A 15,239-nucleotide genomic window follows, 5' to 3' on the forward strand; every position below is an offset into this window, starting at 1 on the left:
TCACATTGACAGGCCAGAGGGTACTCACATCCTCAGCTTCATCTATTTACTACCCACCCACCCACCAATGTTCTGATAGCCAGCTGGTTCATAAGAATAGAAAATGGGCTGAAAACAGGAACGTGAATATTAAAATTCAGGAAACTGATAATAGTGAATAGGTCTCAAGCAGGTCTTAAGTAATTATGGGCCTGCATGGTTAGATCGCCGAGACATTGGTAGTTGAATATAGATCTTTTTAACATTTATATTTTATTTAGTGTAGGCAAAACGTTAATACATTGTACAAGTCCATGATAAATAAATGGGACTGCATGTGATATACTGAGTATAACTATGATCTTGTATAAGCAACCCAACAAGAAAATAGGGCAGGATATATAACAACGAATATCTTAAAAACAGGATGTCATTGTGCTGGAGATAATGACTCAGCCCTTAGTACTCAGAAATTTCTCTTGAATATTCTTGATCAACTAGTTTACATTAAGTTATGATTATGGACACATAAAATAATACAAATACTTAATTTTCCATTTAATTGAAACATGAAGGGGTGGCTACACAATTGTCTAAAATTGTGCACACCTATACACTTAAAAGAGGGGAAAAAAGGAAGGGTGTTAAGTTTAATTAGCTGGTCTCTGCATTTTCCAAGCATTCGTTTAACAGTCCTTGATTGCAGAAAATTTCCAAGACATCATACCAGGCATTAATAAATGACATCATTTTCATATTATAATATTTTATTTAGAAAAAGTACATGTACACATGGTCTTCAGAAACTGAAGAAAAATCCATCAGAAACCATTTCCATACAGTTCAGGCACACTGTATTAACATCTGAGGGTCAGGCAAATTCACGTTCGAAGGGATTTCCTTTTGGGGGCCAGATTCATTAGTGGGAGAATCAATTATTAATCTGGGTTCAATTAGTGCCTCCCAACTCTGAGTTATCTAAAAGAGAAAAACATAGATAAAATATTGAAAATTGATACAGCCAGCAGACACCAACTGAATGACATTCAACCAGTGCAAGACAATGTAAGTGTTTCATTATGAGCAAAGCATTTGATATTATTTTAGCCTTTCTAAAAGCTAAAAATGCAAACCTGTCTTGTAGTCACGACCTCTCATCTACGGTACCGAGTTGTTCAAAGGCTGTTGAACTGCATTTAACATTTGGTCACCTCCTCTAATTGACATGCAAGTAGTCCTCGACGTATGGCCACAATTGAGCCCAGCATTTGTTATGAAGCAAGACAGCTGTCACTGCGTTCTGCCCCACTTTACGACCTTTCTTGCCCCAGTTGTTAAGTGCATCGCTGCAGTTGTTAAGTTAGTAATGTGGTGATTAAGTGAATCTGGCTTCTCTGTGACTTTGCTTGCCAGGTCACAAAAGGTGACCACACGACCCTGGGACACTGCAACCCTCATGAATACATTCCAGTTGCCAAAAGCTCAAATTTTGATCATGTGACTCTGGGGATGCTGCAACAGTCCTAAGTGTGAAAAACAGTCATCAGGCCTTTTTTTTTCAATGCCCTTGTAACTTCAAACAGTCACTAAATGAAGGGCTATTTAGTGGATTGTCTTAATATGATTGATGATAAAGATTAATTACTTAACAGAAGCATATGTTATTCCCCACAGCAAAGACAAGCACAGATAGTCAAATTGATTCTTTTATCCAAAGAAGAGAATATATCTAACCTTGTTTCTATTTTGAAATTGCTTCCGGTTTTTGTGCTCGTAATGAAGAAAAAGAAAGAAACTTTTGATTGTGTTTTCGCTAATTAGGTAAGTTTATTGTTACAGAAATGGCTTGTACCGACTACTGTGTAAAAGTAAAAAGTTGTGGTTGTAATGATATCTTCCACTTCTGCTAAAGAGAGTCGGACGTTGGTGCCTTTTACTTTCCTTTTCACTCTTTACATCTTTTTATTTCCCTTTCACACCCCCTTACCTTTCTACTACCTTTTTGAATTTCTCTTTGTATTTTATATTTTGATAAATCAATAAAAGTTTGAAAGTAAACAGAAAAAAACCAACAACTGAATAAAGGTAAAGGTAAAGGTTCCCCCGCACATGCGTGATAGTCGTTTCTGACTCTAGGGGCCGGTGCTCATCTCCGTTTCAAAGCCGAAGAGCCAGCGCTTGTCCGAGGACGTCTCCGTGGTCATGTGGCTGGCATGACTAGATGCCAAAGGCACACGGAACACTGTTACCTTCCCACCGTAGTGGTCCCTATTTTTCTACTTGCATTTTTACATGCTTTCGAACTGCTAGGTTGGCAGAAGCTGGGACGAGTAACAGGCGCTCACTCTGTTACGCGGCACTCGGGATTCGACCCGCCAAACTGCCGACCTTCTGATCGACAAGCTCAGCGTCCTAACCCACTGAGCCACCACGTCCCTTTTTAACAACTGAATGAATGGTTGTAAATCAAGGACTACCTGTATGCAAGTGTTGTGTGTGTGTGTGTGTGTGTATTGATACGTATAACTGTTGCCTCAAAGTGTGGGCAGCTGAGAAGAAAAGGGAAATAGGACAGGGAAACAGAAGAAAGTATAAATGGAGGAAAGGGGAAAATGTATATAAGGGAAGCAGAGGAGAGAGAATTGTGGAATGATGTCAGATATGTGTAAATGAAGGGATGAAAGGAGGACCAAGTTTGGAACTGTTCCCCCTCCACAATACTGGTACTAGTTCCAAATGTGGCCTCAAAAGGGTCTGCCCAAGAAAAATGCTCCTGAACTGAGAAATTTCCGTCCCCCCCCCCTTCACGTTGCTCTCTTTCTGAGGGAATGTAACTTTTACAAGCAAAGAAATACTCCATGCATAGGCGCTGCAGCAGGCGTAAAGAAAGCCTTAGAATATGGTCAATCAATTGCAAGAAAGTGCTGTCATACCTTCCTGTCCTGAGAGACGGCATATTCAATTGTCTCATCTCCATCTTCAGACTGATAAACCAGGTCGAATTTCCCTGGCTCTTTTGCGACTAAAAAAAAAAAAAAAAAAGACCACAACAAAATGTAAATTAGATCAGGATGTTTCCAAGGAGGTTGCAGGACTTGTCTACGGATGGTGTAAATCAGGGCTTTTCAACCAGTGGTACGGGGTACCACCTGTGGTACATTGGCACCTGGCAGGTGGTACGCGACCATCCTAGAGAAGTGGTAGCGGGGGAGGGGAATGAGCTGAACCGGAGGCAGCACCGCACAAGCCTGAGTGAGAGACGGCTGGAGCTGCAGGGCTCAGCGGATACACCAGGATCAGCGCTTCTTCAGGGCTGTCAGGGCTCAGCAGAAGCACCAGGATCAGCGCCAGGCTCCAGCTGGAGCTCAGCGCTGATCCTGGTGCTTCTGCTGAGCCTAGAAGCGCTGATCAGCTGGAATGTTGCAGCATTTCCAGGGCCTTGTGATTTACATTCAGATGCTTGGCAACTGATTCATATTTATGACGGTCACAGTGTCCCAGGGTCATGTGAAGTGACCAAAACCTGCTGCAACCACCCAGCAGAGGTGTGTGGGGGGAATAAAAACCAAACGCCCCCCACCCCACCCCCGCTGCCAATCCTCAACAGAAATCCTCACAACAATGAGAACCTCGGACAGGAGGAAGAGCGCCGCCGGGCAGGCAGGCAGTTGTCTTGCTCGGCTGTGCCTTGGGGGGCACTTTTTTCAGTGTCATTGTATAACTCTGAACAGTCACTAAGAGAACTGTTGTAAGTCAAGGACTACTCTGAACAGTCACTAAGAGAACTGTTGTAAGTCAAGGACTACCTGTACTTCATCACTTTTTTCCTTTTTTTTTTTTGGTCATCAAGTTTTTGACACCTTGCTTGCTAGGCGACTAGTGGTACTCAGATGTTGCCATATCCTAAAAGTGGTGCAATGGGTGAAATGGTTGAAAAGCCCGGGTGTAAATGAATGGATTCCACTGATGGAAGAGATTCCACCAGCAGCACAGAGAAGGAACCCGCCCTCCCCAGCAGGGCCTCAACCTCTGCTCCTGAGAACCTCCCTCTGGATCAATTCAGGGCTGGTGAGCTACAAAAGACAAGGAAATTCCGCTCGTCCAAGATGAGGTTTTTTCCAATGGTGGTTTAATTCTATCCTTAAGCCAGATTAATTTTGCAAAATCCCATTATTAAGTGGTATTAAATCTGTGATCCCTCTTCACAAGAGCAACACTTTAAGGAAAGGTGTTGCGCAATACTTACCGGATGAAAAAGAGAGGATTTCAAGTTCTAGCTGCTTATTGACAGGATTCCAGCTGACAATTTTTCCTTCCTTAAAATATGGGAAAGAATTAAATAATGGCATTTGTAAGGGCATTCAATAACGCGTATTTTACCGTATCGTAAAATGATATATTGGTATAATCAGCATAAAAACCAAACCCCCCCAACAGGTACTGCAACATTAAGAATAGGGTTTTTTTATTGTAATGGGGAAGCTGTTTAAATAAGAGCAATTCATCCTCTCTGCAAAGTACAGCTAGTCCTCAACTTATGACCACAAGTGAGCCCAAAACCTGCTGCTAAACAAGTTGTTAAGTGAGTTTTGCCCCATTTTTCGACCTTCCTTGCCAAAATTGTAAAGTGAATCACTGCCCTTAGTAAGTTAGTAACAAAGTTGTTAAACGAATCTGGCTTCCCCATTGACTTTGTCAGAAGGGCGCAAAAGGGGGATCACGTGACCCCCCGAGGCACTGTGACCGTCATAGATACGAATCAGTGGCCAAGCATCTGAATTTTGATCACGTGACCATGGGGATGCTGCAACGGTCATAAGTGTGAAAAATGGTCGTAAGTCACTTTTTTCAGTGTTGTTGTAACTTTGAAAGGTCACTTAAACGAACTCTTGTATGTTGAGGACTACCTGTATTGGGTAGTTTGATGTCCAGGGGTAAGGTTTTTTCCAGTAAAATGCATTACTTTTCTTTTTCATGATGCCTAGCATTTCATACAAAAGCTAACAATGAGAACTTGACTAGTGAACTCCGCTAGTAATTCTCAAATTCCTTGTTATCATATTTCCAAAGAGAAAAGAAGAAACCACATTCATATCATTCTCAACAATTAGCCCAAGCTTCAGAACTACAGATTGTGCTGTTTGAAAGTTGAAAAGACATCTATAAAGGTAGATTTTCCTAATTAAAAATTGATATATTTTTTTCCTGTACAAAATTATATTCCCGCGCTAGTGGGAGGAAGTATGCGAACATATGTAAAAATCAAGGAAGCAATGAGGATCCAAGGTACGTTTTGCCCCTGAAGTTTAGTCTGGAGCGGAAGCCAAGTAACAGGGCATAAACATATCCAGCAATGGGTAATGCAAAAAGGCTCGTATAGTAGAATATCGAAGGGAATTAGATCAGGTTGACCGCAAGACTAAGGCAATCAGCCTCAAGGTCTAGATTAGATTGATTAGAGTCTAGATTAGAGTTTATTGTTGGTGCACTATGTCTAGATGTGTGCCTTTGAATTGGTGTGAACGCCTGGAAACTCACTGGGCAAATCCTGGCAGTTTTCTTGGCAAGATTTCAGAAATGGTTTGGCCTTGCCTCTTCTCTAAGCTGAGAAAAAGTTCTGGCCCAAAGTCATCCAGTTGGCTTTGTGCCTAAGGAAGGGCTAGAACTCAAGAGTCTCCCAGTTTCTAGCCTAACGCCTTAACCCCTGCCCCAAACTGGCTCTTTGTTGATACAGAGTTGGGGGCTTCTCTTGCCTGGGCAAATGTCATTAAATATTCGTTCTTGACCATGTATTTTTTTTCCATATAATCTTTTACAAATCTGTGTTTAGTGCTTTTGGACCGGTTGTCTGGGAGCCCAGAATTCACTGTTCTATATTTCAGTAAGGAAACTTCTGGTCTCAACTGCTTTAGTTTGCCTTTTAATGGATTGGGTTTTTTCCCCATTACACACATAGAGTAAGAAAGATAATTTCCCAAACAACATCAACAACAAAAAATAGCATAATTCATACAAGACTCTATGCTCCTAAAAAATTTTGAGATTTAATGTATAATCTCAAGAATCCTTTCAATCATCTGTTAATTAGAGTAGCACTATTGTCAAAGAAGACAACAAGGTCAAAGAATTAGATTCAAATCGGACAATTCTCCCCCCAAATCGATATCTCACTTGCTTAATTCAATATTAAAATAAACACTGCCAGTAAAGCAAAAATAAAAATAAAAATAGAAGGTAGTGGCCTTTTTATAAGAACAATTTTATTAAAAGGTGTAAGTTTTTAGATGTTGCTCACTTCATCAGATGCGTAGGATTTAAACTGGGGTGGAGGGAATGGGGGTGGGGGGTGAAGACAGAATGATTATACAGATGCAGGTAACATGTGAAACAGATTACAAAAGGAAACCTGAATTATTGGCTTGTAATTTCAGCTCATGAAAGCTTAGGCCTTTTAATAAAACATGTTATTCAGAAATGGTGCTCCTTCTGATTTTTTGCTACCACAGACTAACATGTCTGTCTTACAAAACAAAGCAGCAATACTTAATAAATAGAAAAGTAGCATCAAATTACGGTACGTTGAAAAGTTGATGGCAATACCTTGTAATCGGATACTTCAGGAGTATAATTTTCGGTTAATTCCAAAAGCTGTTAAAAGAAAAACCAAACTGTTTAAGCTCCAGATACATGTGTAGCCTCCGCAAATTGTATCATCCACCTAAAGTTAGCGTAGAAACTAGAAATCAGTAACAAAAGCTTTATTGATTTTTTTAAAAAAAACCTTTACAAAATAAAAAAATGCAGCCAATTACTTCTGATAAATTCAATGCACAATATTATTAACATTTACAGAGTACCCCATCTAAAAAGCTCCGCTAATAAGTAGGTTAATAACCCTTCAGGAGAGGTAGAAGAACCTATAGCTCTCCAGAAATTTATTTATTTATTTTATTTTAATTCCATTTATATCCCGCCCTTCTCCGAAGACTCAGGGCGGCTTACAAGCTTAGCAGTAGCCTTCATTCTATGTATATGCCTGCTTATTAGGGCTTTCATAGAATCCATAACCCCAAGCAGGCTGGACAATAAGTGCCAGTGATAAATGATGTTCTCTCCCAGTTGGTGGGGAGAGAGGAGGAAAACTTCACCTGATACAGATACTGGCAGAAAAAGTTCTAAAACAAAAGTCTCCAGTCAACCTCAACTCCTATTTATTTATTTGGATTTATATACCGCCCCTCTCCGAAGGGACTCGGTGCGGTGTACAGGGCAATTAAAACACTATAAACAACACATAATGTATAAAAAATTAAAATGAGATTAAATCAAATAGCCCTAAACAATAAACAGATGCTAAAATTTAAATTTTTTAAAATTTAAGATCTAAAATCCCAGTCCCTCAGTCCAGGCTGGCAAGTTCAAATAGCCAAGTTTTCAGGCCGCGGCGAAACGAGCGAAGGTCGGGAGCCATCCGGAGCTCAACTGGAAGCTGATTCCAGAGGGCAGGTGCGCCCACAGAGAATGCCCTCCCCCTGGGGGCCGCCAGTCGACATTCCCCGACCGATGGCACCCTGAGGAGGCCCTCTCTGTGGGAGCGCACAGGGCGATGGGAAGTTAACGCCGGCAAAAGGTGCTCCCGTAAATAACCCGGACCCATGCCATTTAGGGCTTTATAGGTCATCACCAGCACATTGAATCTCACCCGGAAGACAACTGGAAGCCAATGCAGCTCGTGGAGCAGAGGTGTTACTTGGGAGACCCCCATCACAACTCGCGCAGCCGCATTCTGCACCAGCTGGAGCCTATTGACCTCATGGACACATCCATGTTGTTTATCTAAACCAGGGGTAGGCAACCTCAGCTCTTTTATGACTCATGGACTTCAACTCCCAGAATTCCTGAGTCAGCTATGCTATGCTGACTCAGGAATTCTGGGAGTTGAAGTCCATGAGTCATAAAAGAGCCGAGGTTGCCTACCCCTGATCTAAACAAACAATAATACAGAGATGGCTTGCCACTGGCTTCTTCCAAGATGGTTTTGGGGCTTGTTTGTTTGTTTTGACTTCCCAATCCAAGATATAGTCTTGAGATTTCCTAGTAACTTCTCATCTAAGAAATAACCTGGTCCAACCTGGCTTAGCTTCTCAAGATCATCCAAAGTAGTTAGGTGGTTAAATGGCTTTTGCATTAAGATGGATCCTAATTCTCAAGCGATGCTCGTTTTTATTAAGAATACTCTACCCCTTTTTTACACATGAGAACACATTCTCCCAAAGGTGCCTTTTTTTTCATGAGGCAACTGGACTTTCTTTGAAGACGTTTCGCTTCTCATCCAAGAAGCAAAATGTCTTCTAAGAAAAACAAGGAAGTCCAGTTGCCTTGTGAAAAAAGCACCTTTGGGATAACTATGACCTGGATGCCTGAGAATCTTCAGACATGAGAACACATGTGTCTTCTAAAAAGAAGCTTCCACCGTCAGAGGACTCGCAGGTTTGGGTCGCTTTTAAATACAATTTTGGGTCTGCAGAGAAAATACACCAGGTACACCTATAACGCTAAACCATGATGAGGCTTGTTCGTGTCACTTAATTTTGTAAACCACTGCTTGTGATTTAGTGCCTTGTGAAAACCAACCAATTCCGGTGTTGGGAGTTTAATCATGTTTCAACAAACCTACCTCACAAAACAGAATGTGCTACTCCCCCTGCCTCACAGTTTATATTTGCATTTCATGCCCCCCCCGCTTCGTATTATACAGCTGAAAGAAGAATACCTTAAAGGCAATTTTTTGGCCAACTTGTGGAGGAGCAGCTAAGAGAGGTAGTGTGCTATAGTCCTTTTTCGGGGCTTCCACGGGATTCTACAAAACAATCATTAAAAATACCATCAGTGCAAAATCAGTGCAGTACTAAGATATTGGAATGCAAAGTTGCCCAATTAAGGTGTACTTTTAACACATTAGCTGCCTTGACAGTGATGGCACTACCCACTCACTGGAGTATTTAATCTATGAAAAATTAAGCCGGACAGAGATAACGAGCACGGTATCTATTTCAATTAAAACCTTTCTAGCCTTGTGGACTTCCACACAGGCCACGTCCGGAAGGCTGGAGGGGGGGAAAATAGATCTGCCTGTCTATTCTTCCTTCAATCTTCTGAGACAGTAACTCTCCAGAGTGTGTGGTCTACCAAAGCTATTTCATGGTAGCTGCCTCAGCTTCACCACCCCACATGCACACAGCCAGCTGACAAACCACTTACTGCTCAGTGCCCACTCAGGAAAGTTTTTGGCAAAGAAAAGTTTACAAGGCCCCTTAAAATGGAGGGGTGGGAAGATAATCCCCATACATGGAAGTATACCAGTGGTTCTCAACCCGTGGTCTGTGGCCCCCTGAGGCCCCACGATGTTGTCACAGGGATCCGCAAAGGCTTGAAGAAAAGTTATGATTTAAATCTTGAGTTGCATCTTGGTGGTCCCAGGGCCACAGAAGATATTTAAAGGGGGTCCAGGGTGAAGAAAAGATTGAGAACCCTTGAACTATAATACTCATATATTTGCTGATAAATGTAAACACTCATGCTCTTAAAGACGGTAATGCATGAGGTATGGAGGGCTTATTTCATTGGTTAGTCTCTGCATATTCCTAATGTTTAGTGATCCATGACTGGAAAAGAAAAAAATCTGAGAAATACTGATTTGAAGTACTGAAACTACCAATGATCCTATATTGGATTTAAAAAAAAAACTCCATCCATAACAGTTCCTTTATTCCAACTTTTTCATAAAAATATTCTTTTTTGCAGTGTGGACATTTGAAAATAGGTTTCTGGTAAGTTCCAGAGAGTTCTTTTCACCACATCCAACACTCAGGAGTTCTTCTATCTATTTCTAAATAGGACAGCAAACTCTCCACAATTCTAGTTGGTGCAACTTCTTCCAGGCAGGTAATTATTTTAAAGTACTGGATTTTCTTCATAGCCTAGAGGGGGGGAAAAGGTACTGGCAAAAGTCTACTGATTGCATATGACCACATGCAACTGGCTTACTGCACAAAATAGTTGGAATGGCTACCTTCCCAGCATTTACTATACAAAGGTGCAACATAAAGGGAAGAAAAGATAACAGGAAAATGACGCAGCGCAGAAACAGTTCGTAGCGTTGCATTAAATGCCAAATCAAAATAAATCAGAATAAAACTCCAGCAGCCTCATACCATGCTTTTCAGTTTCTAGACAATGTCAGAAATAGAACATTCAATTGATGCTCAATTTCCGCAGAAAAAAATTAGAAACCAGACTTCCATCATTTGATGATAATGACAGGCATGTAATGGCTTCAATTGTTCTAAGAATGTTTCATCGCTGATCCACGGAATCATAGACTAGATGTTACTGCTATCTATACCCACCTGAATAATAACAGAGGCATTTGTTGCTGCTTCGTTTAACTGTTTTCGTTTCTGGTTTTCGCTACTGTAATTATAGAAAAAATGAACGCGTTCTCCCCTTCCCCTAGTCATCCCACGGCATCCGCGAACTCTAGGTCCCCTCCACAAAGGGGTTTCTCCTCTTCCACGCCCCCTTCTATTTTCCTTCAGGTTTGAAGCTAGTCCATAAGAGACAGCTGAGGGCTGTCTGTCATTCCCTCTGACAGACAGATTGTCTATGGCGTTCGCCTTCTGTTTCTTTAAAGCATCAGTCTCTGATTCAGCGCTATCATCAGTTTCCCACGAGGAGCTTTTAGGTTGAGTCTTTGAAGAATGGCCTGTCACTGCTGCTTGCTTCTGATATGGTAGCTTATTTCTCAGGTCGCTGCTCTGCTGCTCTTCCTCTGAACTAGAATCTGAATCTGAACTAGAGGACTGGTTCTTGGCTTTTTTAGTTTCTCCTGTTTTAAGAGAAATTTTGTCTTTATATTTCCCAGTGGAAAGAGATTTTAAAGAAGCCAACTGTGGTTTGCTCATGTGCTGCGATGTCCCTTTAGATGCATGTGTGTTGGTCTGTTTTGTGCCCGGTGTACTATGGTCGCTATCAGACGATGATGTAGAGGATTCACTAGAGGAACTGCCTTTCTTTGGGTTGGATTGTGCTGTTGTGTTTCCCTTTCTGCTTTTTTGACTGAAACTTTTCTCAGTCTTTTGGGAGGTGCTCTTTGATGGACATGTACTTGCTTTCTTCTTTTTCTCTTTCTTTGCTTCCTGTTCTTTCCCCTGCACAATTTTTTTCCTAGGTTTCTTGGAATGAGAATTATCATCCTCACTCTCAGTGTCCATCATATCACTCCTTTCAGGTGCCACTTTTTTCTTTTTCCCCAATGTCACAGAATCTTGAATATTTGTAGATTTTTCTTCTTTCTGCTCAAAATTCCATTTACTCTTCTTTCTTTTGTTGGGCTCCTCATCTTCACTTTCAGAGTCCTTTGCCTCCAATTTCTTCTGCCGCTTTCTTTGTTTTTTTGACAAGCTGCTGGAACCATTGGTGACGGTGTCGTAACTGTTCAGTCCAACAATCTCCTCCAATTTGACTCTATCAAATCGACAAACAAAAGAAAATGTTAATGTTGCAGCACATTGTACATAGTATCATGCTAAAAAATGAAAGCCATCCAGCTGGCCTTTAATCCAACAAAGATACAGGTTAGGAATACTGATCTCAGTACAATATTCTCTTTTGAGTCTTTATGCCTTAAGAGTAATAGTTTTACATGTGTATACTTGAAAGCGTGGGATCATATCACATGAAACCATGATTTATTGAATCATAGTTTAAGCATGCCACATTTGTTTCAGTTCATATATCACATTAAATCAAAAAAATAAATAAATCATAAGGTTACATAATGTGTGAAGCCTTCTCTGTATTTAGAACCACAGCCTGGAAGAACAAGTAATTTCCACCAGGTCATGTTTTCTCAAAATGAGCACTACCATCACCCAATAATATGATAAATGAATTCATATGAATAAATAAAATGAATATCATTAAGGCCAAGTTTGGGCAAGTCAGTGTATTGCTTACTTGTAATAATTACTGTTGTGGCCAAAACCTGGCTCACCAAAAACAACCTTTGAATATACCACTTAATTTTATTAGCATGCAAACAACAGTATATATTGGGCTCCCAGCAATGCTTCTGCACTTTGCTGAACAGCCATGAGTAAAAGCAGAACTAGAGCTTACATACCTTTGGCCTATTTCATTGTGAAGACAAGGGAAAAAGACAGCACGACCTTGGAATGTTTTAGATAGACAGACACCCATGTGACATATTATTTATTCATTACTAGGTCAGCATGGCACCCACATTATCTCTGACCAATGATTCCTCCCTCTGATGCCACTCAGGGTCAAGGTTGCTGTGAATGTTTTCTTACAAGAGTACTTTAAGTAGTTTACATTTACGGTTGGGGGGGCATCCCATAGCTTTGGCAACGAGTGGAGCTTACATGTGTATGGGGTGGGGGTGCCTTTTACACATTACATTTTAATGTAGCCGGCACAGTGTTCTCAAATTTTATGAGCTTGCACAAGCAAAAGAGAGAGCAAACCTCAAGAGTGATAAAGCCTGGCTAATATAAACCTGATAAAAGTTTAACTTCAGCAGTTTGTGAGTACCTGCTCTAGATGTTAAAACATTTATGGGTGCTTATTTCCACCTTAAATGTACTAACTTTAACATGCACAGAGTTCACAGAGTTAACATAATTATGATGCACTTGGCTTTCACCAGCGTTCTTCCTCCAACTACTTAGGATCACAAATCCCATTCACTGGATAGGAATCTAATGGAAGATACAATTCAAGGAAGGTTGCTTCTACCTAAATCAGAACAGGATCAAGCTAACATTGAAAAAGTAAAATTATTTAAGTAAAGTTGCCAGCACGCAAACAAAATAACCAAATCTCTGGCCAAGCCAAACCAGGCAGCCACTCGGGGGAGCCCGTTTCCCCCCACCACCACCGTAGCCCAGGCCCGTGTGTAAGTGCCCAAGGAGACCCCGGCCCTTTTTCCTTTTGCAAGGCTCCCACCGAAGACAATCGTTGTCCCGCACCAGCCGCGCGCTCTCGGTGGGCGGCAGGAGCCCCCCGTCGAGGAAGAGGTTGAGCCTGGCGTGACGGCTAAAGCCGAACTTCTCCCGAATGAGGCTGATCAGGTCAGTGATGAAGCGCACTTGATTGGGCTCCACCAACAGCCAACACAGTCCGCAGGCCGGAGTCACCGGCGGCGGGTAATCGAAGAGCAGGCGGAGACGCACCGGAGCCTCGCAGCCGCTGCCCATGGCCGCCGCCATGTTTCCGAGAACCAACAGCTACGGCGTGCCACGCGGGACAAAAGAAACGAAAGCGCCAGAGCGAGAGAGGGCGGGGCCGGCCGCGAGCAGCTCTGAAAGGTTCCGGCAGAGAGAAAGCGCGAGAACCTGAGGAAGCTTTTCCCGTACGGCGGGAAAAAAACACACAAAAAATGTCCATTTTTAATTGAATGCTTTTAAATGAAAACCATCGTTTTATATTTTTTCAGGGACTTAGTTTAATCTTTTTAAATTGCTCTTAATTTTTGTATTGATGTTTTATATACCCTGTAAACCGCCCTGAGTCCTTCGGGAAAGGGCGGTATATAAATTCAATAAAATTCAAATTCAATTCAAAAAATCAAGTTAGGCTGGAAGTTTTCAGGATCTCTGGATATGTTGGAGATCTGGAGAGAGGGAAAAACCAAATTCCACTTCCTTATTCACTCTGAAGAGTTTAATATCTCTCGGAAATCTCCGAGCAAAAAAATACGTGCAGAGGAATATGTCATCTACTAACTAAAGAAACATACTAGCTTCCTTTATCATAAAGATATGCAAATAAAATGTAAAAATAGGAAATAGCAGGAGACTAAACAAGTTTGTCTACAAAATTGTAAAAGGTTTGAAAGTCGACAATATTGTTAAAGGTCTAAATAAACCTCTTTTAATTTTAGGTGGGGATACATGTTCATTTTTCACACTTTTCCTTTACTGAATTCTCCATGGGAATTTTCTGTAAATACATGCACTTTTATTCTCCCTGCCACTTTGATAGCTAGTAGCCTTCTGTATAGGACCAGGATGCTCCTCTTTCTTTGTATAAATAGGTTTTTCAGTAAAATAGAAGTTTGTTAAATTAAGTCAAGTCTGTATTCTTTCCTTGGCTTTGTTCATAATAACAAAGCTACTATGCCACTGGGGAAGAGCAGAGGGCTACTACTAGTAGCGCCAGAAAGAATGAAGCGGCTGGGCCAAAGCCGAAAGGACGCTCAGCTGTGGATATGTCTGGTGGTGAAAGGAAAGTCCGATGCTGTAAAGACTTTTTCTCCATAGGAACCTGGAATGTAAGATCCATGAATCAAGGCAAGCTGGACATGGTCAAACAAGAGATGACAAGACTCATATATGGTGGACCTGTAAAAAGGTTAAAGCATTTTGGATTAAAATTTGGTGGAACATGCAAAAGATATTTAAGAAAAGGATAAAGTTTTCTCCGCAATTGTTTTTACTGGGCATTATTACTGATACTACTGTTGTGGACACTAAGTTGATGTTGAATTTAATTACGGCAGCAAGACTTTTAGTAGGGCAATATTGGAAGAAGGAAGATCTGCCGACTATAGAAGAATGGACTTTAAAAGTTTCCAACCTGGCGGAAATGGCAAAGATCTCAGCGTACTTGAAAGACCATTTGCAACAGAGATATATTGTGGAGTGGAAAAAATGGATTGATTATATCCAGAATAAATATGGGACTAAAAAGTTTCATTTAGCATTTGAATAAGTATTTGATATTTATATTGCTTGTAGTTATTTTATAAGTTAAAGTGCGATAGATTTAATAGTTTATTGTTGTTTGCATAAGGTAGATTATGATTGTTTGTATTTTTATACCCTGTATTTAGCTCTGGGAAGTCGAGGAGGGGGGAGGGGGAGGGAGGGAGGTGTTGGGGAGGGCTGGGGAGGGGGGAGGGGGTTGGGAGGGTTTTTGTTTTGTTAAAAATAAAATGTACTGTAAAACTTTTCAATTAAAAAAAAGAGATGACAAGACTGAACATCGACATCTTAGGTATCAACGAACTAAAATGGACAGGAATGGGTGAATTTAATTCAGATGACCATCAGGTATACTACTACGGGCAAGAATCCCTCAGAAGAAATGGAGTAGCCTTCATAGTCAATAAAAGAGTAGGAGCCGCCCTGAGTCTTCGGAGAAGGGCGGGATATAAATGGGATTAAAATAAAATA

At 41.1% G+C, this 15,239-nt stretch overlaps 1 protein-coding gene across 3 annotated transcripts; it reads right to left on the reverse strand.

Moving 5' to 3' along the window:
- Window positions 1–696: 696 nt before the first annotated feature.
- Window positions 697–13,310, reverse strand: COIL (coilin). Of its 3 annotated transcripts, none has more exons than XM_083351416.1 (7): window positions 13,009–13,310; window positions 10,389–11,505; window positions 8,753–8,839; window positions 6,580–6,627; window positions 4,226–4,295; window positions 2,913–3,001; window positions 698–957 (listed from the first exon to the last, which is right to left on the reverse strand). In XM_083351416.1, exons 1-7 carry the CDS (start codon window positions 13,269–13,271, stop codon window positions 823–825), a joined length of 1,809 nt encoding a protein of 602 aa, XP_083207542.1. In that variant the 5' UTR covers window positions 13,272–13,310; the 3' UTR covers window positions 698–822. The 3 variants fall into 3 exon arrangements, with proteins under 3 accessions (XP_083207543.1, XP_083207542.1, XP_083207544.1); XM_083351418.1 differs by lacking the exon at window positions 13,009–13,310 and adding an exon at window positions 12,164–12,859; XM_083351417.1 differs by lacking the exon at window positions 8,753–8,839 and having other exon boundaries at window positions 697–957.
- Between the last annotated feature and the right edge of the window lie 1,929 nt (window positions 13,311–15,239).

The sequence above is a fragment of the Vipera ursinii genome, assembly GCF_947247035.1.
Source record: "Vipera ursinii genome assembly, chromosome: 2".
Lineage (NCBI taxonomy): Eukaryota > Metazoa > Chordata > Lepidosauria > Squamata > Viperidae > Vipera > Vipera ursinii.